Below are 13,013 nucleotides of genomic sequence, written 5' to 3'. Positions count from 1 at the left end.
TAGAGCAAGCACACTCGTGAGAGCTGACAAGAAAGGAACACTGAGCAGAGTGGGTGCCTATCAGCATAGAAAGCCATCCCTGACAATCACTAGCATACAAGCCTTAAATCTGATCAAGGCCTGTTCTAGTATACTGAATGCAATACAGGTTCAGACAAAATGTAATCAAAACAAGATGACACGGACAAACTACCAGAACAACCAGAGAAACAGAACATCGTGCTTCTAATAGGCACTAAAGAAAGTCAGCTAAGATAAGGACAACATCATACAAGAACAGATGGAAGAAACACTAGTCAGGAGAACACAAACTAGAATCCAGAAGAGTGTGTCTAGCCAGTAGACTAGTAAAGAAACTGCTCCAAACCCTCACCTGCCTGACAATCACATAACCAGACACAATAATTAGAAATCAAGACATGTCCAAACTAAAAGTAAAATTCATTAATCTGTATAACCACCCAATGCACACATGCCCCAAGACAGAATCTTTTGCAGCAGTTCACCAAAGGACAGAGAACTCCACCACATCACTGGAAAATTCTCTACTTACAGTCAGACAAAGTAACTAAAGGAGAGACTCTAGTTCATAAGCAGTTGCCAGGGTACAAATCATAGTTATTGGGACGAGCTGAGACAAGCCAAGATCAACACAGCTCAAGAGGTGACAAAAGGTAGGTACCACAGAGACCTGGGACTAAGGTCTCTTTAGAGTCTACATGAACATACCCAGTTCAAGCAGCTGTTCAACATCTGTTTTGCTTTCGTGATCCAGGGTTGATTAAAGAGAAGGGGGAAAGGAAGCTTTAGCTCCCATCTTTCTCATATCATAAACTTAACTATTGAATATCCTTGGTGGAGCTGCTTAGGTAGAAAAGATCAGAAAAGTACAAACAAGAAGAAACTCTTGACATTATCCTTTGTAACTGGGGGTTGTGAACCACAGACTAGATTACAAGAGTTTTTCCCCCTTTCATGCATTTCTCAACAGTCAACGTTCCCAGACACATAGGATGAAGGGAAGATCCTTGAGAAGTGGGGACTGGTGCCCCATCAGGACCAGTTCCCTCCTTCCATCCCTACTGTGCTGCTAACCCACTTCCAAAAAGTGGGATTTTTGGGTACTCTGTCATTTTTAAGACAAAGATAGTTCCCTGTAAATAAACGTCTCCTGTGGTTGGTAATGGGTGTAGGAATCTCTAACCTGGCCTTGGGGCCTGGCCAGATTCTCATTTTCCCAGCCTTCCTTCCCTAGCCTCAGGCCTTTTTTTCTGCTCACCCTTCCCTCCCCTTTTCTATGCTTTCCGGCACTTAGTCACCATTATAATTTGACTGCATTCCTGGGCTTGTGACCCATTTTAAACAAAAACAGAAACCACACACAGAAAACTTTCTGCCACCTAGAAAGCTTTGCAACTGTAAGTTTATGATCAGCAGAGCCACATCAAATAAAACTGAATTTAGGAAGCTACAAGCTCTTTATTTCTCCTAACCCTTTAAAAAAAAAAACAAACCCAAAAAACGCACAACCAAACTATAGCGTTAGCCTAGGCTGCAAGAAGAGGAATTCCATATTTAAAGAGAGCACTTGCAGGAGCTCGTGGGGCCAGATAGCATCTGAGATGAGGAATGCACAGCACTGAAAAGTCAGGTCAGGTCCAGCAGCCTCCTCATTGCTTATTACTCTCCCAGACAGAGTTCGGGCTCTCCGCCTACATCCAATTCCATTCATTACTCCAAAATACTTCTCCTCCCCACACAATCCTCAGTTAAATTCTCCCCACGTACAGATTTTAAGTCACCAGCTTGCACAGTGATGGAAAATGCACTCACGCCACAACCCCCCTCCCAATGCGTACCGGCCCAAACAGACATCCTGAGCTCAACACACAAACCCTACGAAGACTAGATGTAATTTCCAAGACTCCGAAAAAGTTGAATCCAAGGTCAAAAAAGCAGCCTCCATCTTACGCTGCTGGTCACTTTTCTAGCTGGAGGGCAGGCCTTGATCCTCCTGCTACTGAAAGACGAATTTCAGAAGACAGTCACACATTGGCTTGGTGCACAGTACCAGTTCACTATTGCAATTACTCCTGTAACAGACACCTTGTTCTTTCACACAAATCAACAGTTCCTGTCTGGAAGGGGTGAGGGTTGAGCAGGGAGGACTATATGGGGGAGGTCTGGTGTGGTTTTGGGGGGGTTTTGTTTGTTTTGCCTTTTTGTTTCTTTTATTGTTAATAGATATATTATTAATCTAGCCTGCCTCCTCCATATAGCAATTCTGGATCCAGATAATTTAAATATGTCTTAGAAGCACCCACCTTTTATTTCCCAGACATTTTATTTATTCAAAATAGATGCAAGGGGACAGAACATCCGGAGGCCATAAGAAAGGGGATGTAGAAATTGATACATCCTTCCCCTTTGCCAATACCAGGGCAGCAAAAGTGAACTGCAAGAATTTTCAAGTGTTGGTCAGAGACATTTGATCCCCTGTAACAGTAGAGAAGTTGAATCTAGCCCAGTGATGGAATCAAGTGCCGAGATATAATTTGATTTGCTTCCTCAACAGCACCCCCCAGAGCAACTCCCAGGGTACATAAAAAAGGTGATGAGCATCACTGCGATGCACAACAGCAGTTCTCAAATCTTAGAAAATTAAAAAGGGCATCACCATATAAACTTAATTATTTGATAAAAAAGATCCTTTTCTCCCCTACAAAGGCCATTTTTCTTCAATCATGATTAACACACTTTCTATCCATACAAATCTTTTAGAATTGTTCCATGATGACCTGAGACAATCAACAGACATCGCACATCTACACTGAGTGGCTGACTTAACAAAGTACGTCCCACTTCAGCAACTGGATTGAACATCCAAAGATTCAGGAGACTAACCCACCTTATGAATACAAATGTTATGTAAAATGCTGTGGAGGGTCCACTATCCACCACCCAATGAATACCTTGACCTTTCTTAGTATGCAATCTAGGAAAATACTAAGCCACATGCTTAAAATTCAGTACATGCTTAAGTGCTCTGTGTAATTAAGATCTCGGCATTCACATTCTCTGAGAAGCCACCCAACAGTGAACTTAAAGACTGATAAAAGCTGACTCACTGAGGAAGAACTGCTGTTTTTACCAGGACCTACACAGCCCTGTATCAGAAAGCAACTGAAGTACAGCCCAATATCCTAGAAGGATGCCAGGAAACACAGGATGAAGGAACCAGTGAACACTGAACGTGAAAACTCAGTGAAATTCAAGCAAAATGTTCTTAAAGCCCATCAGAATCCATCATTTTACCACCTCTGCTAGAGTGTCACAATTATCAACAGCTGATAAAGTTACATGATCCAGAACATGCAAGGCTATCTTTGTTATTAGCTAATTAAACCAAAAAGCACTCTATTAGGATCCTAAACCATGTGGTGCAATACATGACCTGAGCTAATGCATGTTTCCAATTGCACCCACTCCTGATGGAAGCTCCCTTTACAAAGGCTTTGATAGACTAAGAAAGAGAAGCTGAACATTTCTTACAGCCTGAGTTCCAGGATAAAAGCCATCCCAAGCAACCCATTATAAAGGGTTTTTCATTTCCCCCTTCCTACCTCACCCCACCCTACAAAAAAAGTTAAGTGTTTTGCTCAAATTATGGATTTCCTCTCTTTCTTGGAGAGTTACCAAAAGAAACGTAATATTCCTTCTGGAGCCTGCTTCCCAGCTGCTGAAGTGAAAGACTGGGACTATCCCCCCACAGCACCACTGATCCAGGTGACCTCAGCCACCATGGCAGTTGCTGGCCTGGGCCCCAAAAGAAAGCAATGAAAGAAAGAATCATTCAGCCAGAGACCAAGCACATCTCTTCCTGAAGCTTCACCTCCAGCAGTTTTTGCCTTCAATGATCTCCTCCCCAGCCAAACTCCTTTGCCACCAGAAATGGAATTTCTGCAACAGCAAGAGCTTCTGTGCTTTACTGCATCCTGGGGAGATTCCTACTGGCCATCTACAATTTCAGCCATGTGCCAAAACAGCAGTGCCTGCAACAACATATACCATGTTACGGAAGATAACACCAACATGTCATACTGTATATTTTCCCAGCTGCATGGGGCATCCTAATCCACCAAAGTCCTTCACGTTTTGCTACATATTAAGTGCTGAAGAGCTCATCTGGAAATGCAAGTCTGCAGAGACCTGCTGAGACCGAATCTCTTCTGTGGACAAAATGTGCTATCTGCATAAAACCTGTCACCAGCCTGCCTCGGGCCTGACTGGAAGGGTCATACAGATGAATAAATAGGTCACAGTGGCTAAGCCCCACTTTCAACCTTGGCCCTGTGGCAGGGATGGCTAACACAGGGACCAACTGCACTTATTTGTGTAATCAGGACACACCTGTTTAGTGGCAGGGTCTCAGTGCAGTTGCAAGTCACAGGCCACCAACAGACAGCCAAGAGGGAAAAGCTATTTATGTCAGGAGCTCCTGTTGCTGTTCTCAAAAAGTTGGCCAGCTTTCAAAACGTCTCTTCCAGGACAAAAATTCCACCTGAATTCCTTTAGCACATGACCCTTATTTAGCTTACCGCCAGGTTCGGTCTGTCTTCTACACTCTCCCCCTTCCTATTTGTCACGGGTTTAAATAACTCTGAGATGGAAGAGAGCTCTGCAGACTGTTCTTTCGCTGTTCCTTGCCTCCTTTCATGTGTCTACGCTACCTCAGTTAGACATTACCAGGCTGCACAGGTTTACCGCTCCACCCCACAGCTCTCGTGAACGATTCACCTGCACGAAGAAGCCAGAGACTCTAATAAGAGCCAGAGCTGCATGCAAATTTCTGTACACACAGTAAAGACAAACACCTTCACATAGGCTTCCCAAAAAACACCATCACCAAGACTGAGTCAGACCACTCTGTCATCAGATGCCCCCTCCCTTACAAGTGATTGTAATGGGAACATGGCTAGAAACTCCAGGCAGGGTTTGGCCTCTCTCGGACTTACGTAAGCTTTTTGAAGATGAAATCTGGGCTACTTCAAAAACTGCATAGCCCTGGGAAGATATGAGAAAACATGCAGCTACTGAATAGTTGTCATGTATATTCTGATTTGAAAGAGCAGACTGCCAGGGTAGTACTTGGAGAGAGTGAAATAACCCATAGCTAGTTCACTTACGCAGGTTACAGGGATAAGAGCAACAAGCAAAGCACATATTGTTTTAGGCCTTGAACTAGACAAAATTCTTCTTCCACTTCGAACTCATGAAGATTCTGAAGTGAGGGTAGGCAGTCTTGAAAGAACTCCTACAGACAATTCACATTCCCAGAACAATAAGCAGTTCCGATATTGTGGAGCTGTCCTGGCAGATCTGTCCTGCCCAGAACTAAGTGTTTAAGATGGAATAACAACAAATAACAGGAGTTTCTAAAAACCACTGACTTTTCCAGCACAAAGCAATAGCTGTGTGCCCTCTTCCAGGCTTTTGCCGTTATTGCAACACCCTCGCCAAAGCATTCGCTTTGCATCATCTGCACCAGTTCATTGCCTACCTCATTTCGGACTTAAATCAATGAAATGTTGGTAAAACAAGTTTTAAGAGATGAAGGAAACTGAAGCAGCTTTACAGGCATTCACACTCCCTCCCCCTCCAGTACTGAAGACAGAGGTCTCCTATGATTGCTGCAGTTTGCATTTGGATTTGACTTGCATAGATTGGCCATTTCCTGCTTCTGCAGGTGTATATATTTTTTCAAGATCTGGAGAAAACACAGCTTTTATTAACTCTCAGAAATGCTTACACAAGTGCTTAAATGCTTAAATACTCAGAGATGACAAATTCATCCATTAATGAATCTGTTTCTCTGAACTGGAGAATATACCATGATCCTAGTAGGCAAGGCAGATCAGGGGACAGGGAGAGACAAAACATGCAGTGGAACTTTTCTATATTTTGACAACAGCTATTAATATATTACAAAGGGCACACTGTCAAGCTATTTAGGTTGCAACTTTTAATTTGCCCTCTAAAATTCCTTTGTAACAAAGAGGAAATAAGTTTAGCCCAGATGCAACCTTATTCCTTTCTTCCATGCTTTAAATAAAGAACCACCTTGCAATGAGCTCTTCGCCTCTCCGATTTCTCCAGTCCAAGGTGGTCCAGCAGGCAGGCACTGAATGAAGGCTTAAAGCATCCTCTGCTATTCCTGGCTCTGACACTGACCTGCTGCACAGAGGGCAGCTTGGTTGACATCTCTCTGCCTCTGCTTCCCCTCACAGTCCTTGTTTACCCTGGCTATTTAGGCAGCAAGCTCACCAGGGCAGAGACTGCTCTTGTGGGGCCTGTACAACAGCTGGTAAAACAGACACAGGCTACCAGATGCAACTGTGATATCACTGTACTCACCGAAAACCCCAAAGGCTTCGTGCTACTGCTCAGCTACAGTTTAGCTGCAGAAAGTGTTCTTAAGCCTTAACTTTTCTGTGATATGCTGCCATGCATTTTTGGAACAAAAATGCTCCATTCACCTTACGTCACGAAGACAGGGCTCGACTCTTGCTTCAGCTACTCCTATGACCGAGTGAAGCAAAAATCTTCAGCATAGGGACTACCTCTTCACCATCCCCACGACAAGGTGTTGTTGCAGTACAGGTCTTTACACAAAATTAACATGACTATAGAGAACAAGTGGTGGCCTGACACAGAAAGACTTGTAGGACAGGTGCCAAGAACCACATCCATCTAAACCACTCTATACTTCTATAACACTGACACAACATTCTATCAATTAAGCATTTGCTTATTGCTGACTCAAAGAAACAGCACATTTTTAACACTAAGAATGTGCCTTAAGAACCCTTCCAAGTCAGGCCCTGCTGTCCCTAATATACAGTAATTCACACTGATGTGAACCTAGTGATTTCCCCCCCCCCCCCCCGCCTCTAAGGAACTAAGTGTACAGAAACATTGCTCAAAGCAAACTTCTTTCTTCTTCTGCAAGTGCACAATTGAATCAATACCTTAAATACTTGACTTTGCTTACATCTGCAGCTCCCAATTCGCTGAATCTACCAGAAAGGGCAAACATGAGACTGTCAATGTTGTGAATATGCCTTTCAGCATAACAGCTGGGATTAAGTTCACATCTTCCTTTGACAACATTAGCAAATCAATTTAACATTTTTCAAGCCTAAATATGTGTCCCGAGATAACCAGAGCTGGTAATTGTTAAAGGTAGATAGTCAGGATGACAAGTAGATAATTTTAAAAATCAAATCAAATTGTTTCAGGTGTACTACAATTTCTCTTTTCCATACTGCTAACAGCTAGGGTTTTGCAACCAGCTTCTTATAAATTTTCTTTCTTCCCTATTTCACCATAAAGAAGTTTTATAAGCAAGCTGACTGTGCAAACAGTTGTTTCACATACAAGCTAAAGCCTGTTCCCTCTGATCTTCTTGTTACAATTATCTGAAGATATACCTAACAGAAACAACATTTTAAAGAAATGGTGTCATTTTCAACTTAATCACCCTTTTAAAAAAATAGGGAAACGGGGGCAGGGAGATAAGTTTCACAGCTATCTCACACACTAGGCTCAAATTTATCTCCATTTACAAAGCATTAACAGATGGCTTATCAAAAGCCATTTAACAGCAGAAATGATCAAACTATTCTGAGATGGTTTTTTGTTTTAAACAGTAAATACTCCCTAGACCAGTTTTTAACTTATGCCAGCCTCCCAGGGACCATCAGTTTAAGATCTAATGTTAGAACCATGCACGTTATTTCATTAAGTACATTTACCATAAACGGTTCCAGCCTTTGCTTTCTCAATTGTAGACAGTATTGCACAAAAACCTCTTAAAAGCAAAAAACAGTGTTCACCTCATGCAACGTTATCCAGAATGTGCAACAGAAGCTTCAGCTCTTGAACGAGTCAAAGTCAAGCTTACAAACTCAAGATTTACTCCATATCACTAAGAAAGCACAGTTATCAAGAAGGTCCAGCTATCCATCATCTTCATCACTATTCTATTTACCCAGTGATATTTTAGCTTAAATACCTACTCAGCTCAAATTTAAGCTTCAATAAGCAAGCTCTCCAGTTCCTACTCAAAATTACTATCAGGAAGACAAGACACTGTGCCCAGAAGCTTACTTCAACCCCCTCCTTAACTTGTATTGGTTAGTCAAATAAAAGATAGCCTCTCTCTACAAATCTTACTCCCTCAACTGCAACAGCAGCAGTCTTGGAGATTGCTCTTGATCTTGGAGACATGCATGAGGAGCAAGTGGCATGGAAGAGACATGGCTATTTAAAACCCTCAAGCTGCCACAGAGACTATTAAACTCTTCTTCAGCTAAGTACAAATTTTACAGCTGTACCACAACTCAACACATGCACTCACACTGGTTCTTCTGGAGATGTAGAGACACTTAAACCCCCTGGTACTGCAATATGTCCTTGTCTTTTATTTGTTGCCAGATCTGCCTACCCTACTGGAGAAAAACTCCTGAAACTGCCCCCAGATGCTGGATCTCCACACCAGGAAAACAAGTGCTTGGGTTTCAGGTATTATCCATCAGATCTGGCACACTATTTCAAAGAACTGAAGATTGTCTGAGCCTTCCATGAAGTTAAAAGTAATTAAAGGATTCATCCTCCATTTATATATCAAGGTTCCTGCATAACCGGCTTGTAATGTCACTTGGTGTGCTACCCATGATTGAACTCCCTAGGATCAGGGCAGTGCCAAACAATGCTAAAAGCAGCACTCAGTACTACAGTTGTTTAAAGAAAACTTGAAAATAGGACTCGGCACAAAAGCACATCCTAGAATTACTAAAAAAAACTGGTCATAGCAAACCTAACAGCATTGAAATCCCTGGGAGCTTATGATACTCAAGCAGCCTTCCCTTTACTTAAACCCACTGACCTAGCAAACCTCTTCTGTAGCTGTTTATAGACCTGCATTCCTCTGCAGGGGGAAGTGGTGGTCCTTACACACACTGCACCTGCTCTGCTGTATACCTGATCCCTCCTGCAACTGAAGGAGCATAGTATCACCTTATTCTTAATGAAAAATACAGAACTTCATTTCCTCAGGAGACAAAATCATATATCACAGTAGACAGAGCCCAACGCACAGCCATTCTGCGGCACTTATTCCTGCTGACTTCCAAGGGAACTCTGTTTAACTTTCAAGCTGTGAAGACTGAATGGGTTGAAGTACTGGCCTGAAAACCCAACACAAGGAGAACCAAAGTTCTACTCCTGCCAGCAGAAGCCATAATTGTTTCTCTAAAGTCTGTGCTATTGATAAGACACCAACATGAGACAGCACAATAGGCCTTGTACGCTGACATCTCTTCTTTTGATTCATGTCAACACAGTGTTTATGCAAACAACACTGAGGCACTGGATGACAAACAAGATCCTGGGCTAGCAGCTAAAGGGAAACCATAGGAAGGGATTCATAGATCCTAAGAACATAAACTTCCTCTTGGGATCCTTGAAGTAGCAAGGAAAGCCCACGTTGTGTGCCTGCCTCTGAGAGGCTAGCAAATTTGAGAGAGGAAAGGCAATCCTTGGGTCCTTACCAACCACTGCCAAGGCCCAAGACACAAAAGCACCTCCTCTAGAAAGATGCTGGTTTCACACATAGTAAAGTCAAGATGGCTTGCACCTATTCCTAACCTACGATGTGCTGTTGAACTGGGGGGGAAAAAAACAAAACAAAAAGAAAAACAAAAAGAAAAACAAAAAGAAAAACAAAAAGAAAAACAAAAAGAAAAACAAAAAGAAAAACAAAAAGAAAAACAAAAAGAAAAACAAAAAGAAAAACAAAAAGAAAAACAAAAAGAAAAACAAAAAGAAAAACAAAAAGAAAAACAAAAAGAAAAACAAAAGAAAACAAAAAGAAAAACAAAAAGAAAAACAAAAAGAAAAACAAAAAGAAAAACAAAAAGAAAAACAACACCTATCCACAAAACTTTAAAACCCAGAAGCCACAAAAAGTCCAAGACTCACTTTCTCTGCAACAGCCATCACCAGCTATACCAGCAAGCTGCTCCATGAGCAGAATCTAAGAAACATATTCCTGGGGCTCCCTACCACAAAGGCTCTTGCACCTAATAACATATGTAAGCCCCTTCTCCAGCCTTTACCCAAGACAGCAGCTTAAGCCTCACTCCCTTGGCGTCTTCCAGGCGGTGTCAGGGGCTGCTGCTCAGAACCAGGGAGGGAGCGTGGCCACACAGGAGCCACCCCGGCTGCACATAGCGGCCTCTGTCCACTTCCCCATGCTCCCACCTCCCCTAGCTTGAAGCCCCTGACCCTACACGTTTTGTCAGGTGGAGTCTGGGGGACCAAGCCGATCTGGAGAGGGCCTCGGGCCCCAACACTTCAGTGTCGCCCCCGCCGGGCCTGGCGCTGAGGGGGCCCGGGAAACCCACGCCATGCTCGCCCGCTTCCTCGCGGGAACAAGGAGCGCCTCCCCACAAACTCCCAACCCTCCTGGGCAGAGTCGGGGTCAGGCCCCACCACGCCGGGGCTGCCATACGCGGTCCCTCCCCTCCCCTCCCCTCCCCTCCCAGGGGCGGCCCTACTGCGGGCCCGGCGCTACGGCCCTTCCCCTGCCCTCGCCACCCGTTTTGGCGCAGACTAAAGACGGCGCAGCCGCGCTTCAAGAATAGCCCCCCCTTCCCTCCGCCCCCTCACGGCAGCGGGAAGCCCCCCTTAGCGACTACGCCAGGAGAGCAGAACGCCCCTTAGCAACCAGCTAGGCCGCAGCATCCCCGGCCTTTCCCAGCCGCCGCGGCCGCCTCCCCGCCCGCCCTTCCGCCGGCAAGGCCGCGCTTACAGGTCGGTGCCGAGCTGAGTGAAGCCGGAGTTGAGGCAGTCACGGGCTATGCGCCTCCAGAGGAGATCGCGGCTACTGAGGAAGCGCAGGCGGCGGCAGACCTGGCCCAGGCGGCCCAAGGCCTGCACGTCCAGGTAGGAGCAGATGAGGAGCAGCAGCTCCTCGGGTAAGGCCCAGAGCGGGGAGGGGGGGGAGGAGGAGGGAGGGGAGGCGGCCCGGGATCCCCCCTCCGCCTGGGGGGATCGGGGGCTGCCCTTCCTCCCCATGGAGCAGCAGCTCCCGCCCCTCCTCCCCGGGAGCCGGAGCTGCTGCTGCCCGGGGGAGGCCAGGCCATGGACGGGGGCAGCCGCTCCCCAGTCACATGGGGCAGGAGCCGCTGCCTGTCACTCCCCTCTCTGGGGGAGGAGGTGGCTACCGGGGTGGGAGGGGGCACGGGGCCGCCAGGCCTACCCTCATTAGCGAATTAATTCATTAAGGCAGCCGCTGGGACTCCCCCTGCGCAACTGCTTCCCCCCCCCCCCGCTCCCGGCGCGTCTCGGCGCACGGGTCCGTATTCTTCGTATCCGCGTATTCATTAATAAGGTGAGTAATTAATGGTGGGGACGGTGATCACAGGTAACCAGAGCATCTGCTCCACCACCTGGAGCAACCCCAACTAAGCATTGCACCCCTGTGAAGGAAGGTGAACAGCAAGGTGATTAATGCTCATTAATTATCCTTGAGCAGGGTCAGGAGTGCCTGTCACGAACAAAGTGACAGCAGGGGTCATCTGGTGCTGCACAGCAGTTTTCAACACTCCAAATTCCTGGGCCACATAAAAGAAAGGGTCTTCCCCATATAAGAGCAGAGCCTGCTACAGTGGATTTAAGGCTGGCTTTTCACAGAGACCCTTCCATGAAGTCCATTCCCCTTTCCAGGGCTCCACAGAGCTGAAAAGTGCTGGCGCTTCACATGTGTTTTTACATATATACAAGCACACCACCACGAAAGAACAGTTCATAATAACTGAGTCATTGTTGCCATCCACAGGAGCCTGGAGTACTGACAACGGAGAAGGATTCTGGTCCAAAATGGTAAAGTAGCCCTCAAAGACAGTGGAGCAGGAAAATATGAGTCTAGTGTTGTGTTATTCTTTCTTATAGTACTTTCCACTCTACAGAAGCCTGAAATGCTTGGGGAAATTTCTCCCTCAAAATTAAAAAGTAGATAAATTATAGGAAGTTCATCATCTGCCTAGAATGCTTTGAACAGGTATTGCTTACCCACCACAGTCTACATCTCCTTTTGCACAGAGGAGTAAGAAAATAAATTTCAGCATATAATGAGGTTGCCATAGCATACAGGCCTTAAGACAGTACTTGCATCCTGTTCCAGAAGGTCATCTTGCCTGTGTCATCTCAAGCACTCAGTTTATACAACTAAATCACCAACTCTGGAAGCCTTGTATTTGAGAAGTTCCGAACTGCTAGCTGAGGAACTGTCTGGTCCATTTACACCAAGTTTCAATACATCCTGGAAGTCAGGGAAGTTCCAAAAGGCAGCAAATGTTTTATCAGCATTTATAATGAGTGAATCAGATGGCCCAAGTAATAAAAATTTCTCAACCTAAATTTGAGCTCAGGTGAAATAACAGCACATCTGGTACAGGACTTAAGTAGCCAGATGAAAGGGAGGTAATATAGCAAGTTTTGCTTAACATGAGATTATGGAAGCTTGGTGTGAATGCAGTTTTATATCAACTTAATATCTTTTTGATGACATTACACTTAGCTCTTTTGTAATAGACTTCAGCAATGTCTGAAACATTAAATTTATTAAAAGCTGAATGATGTCTCTGTCTTAAATTGTTATTGTAAAGACAGATTTATTGATAAGTTGGTCTTTCTCTAGTAGGATCCCACAGAGAGAGCTTATGGACCCTACACTATTTTTAGATTTTTCTAGCAACCTGAAAAAATGCTGAAATTATTAGCAAAGCTTTGTAGAAGGCGCAAAGCATGGGGCAAGAGGCAAAGGATGCTTACGGCTGCATAACCCTCTATTAAGTTTAGGCATAATCAAATCGTATGTGTTTCAATCGAGCCAAATGTGAAGTCTCACATCTAGGAACAAAGAATGTATATCACGCTGAAAGGATGTA

General features: G+C 44.7%; 1 protein-coding gene across 4 annotated transcripts in view; it reads right to left on the bottom strand.

Annotated features, from left to right (window-relative positions):
- Positions 1-11,222, bottom strand: part of FBXW4 (F-box and WD repeat domain containing 4) — a 65,070-nt gene extending 53,848 nt beyond the window's left edge. For all 4 annotated transcript variants that reach the window (XM_068399638.1, XM_068399639.1, XM_068399640.1 and 1 more), the window contains exon 1: positions 10,874-11,222. In XM_068399638.1, the coding sequence (XP_068255739.1) occupies positions 10,874-11,139 (266 nt within the window). In that variant the 5' untranslated portion in view covers positions 11,140-11,222. The remainder of the gene's footprint in view (positions 1-10,873) is intronic.
- Between the last annotated feature and the right edge of the window lie 1,791 nt (positions 11,223-13,013).

This window comes from Nyctibius grandis, chromosome 4 (genome assembly GCF_013368605.1).
Source record: "Nyctibius grandis isolate bNycGra1 chromosome 4, bNycGra1.pri, whole genome shotgun sequence".
Taxonomy (NCBI): Eukaryota; Metazoa; Chordata; class Aves; order Nyctibiiformes; family Nyctibiidae; genus Nyctibius; species Nyctibius grandis.
Note: the sequence above shows the minus strand (reverse complement) of the source record. Positions and strands in the feature narration are given on the sequence as shown.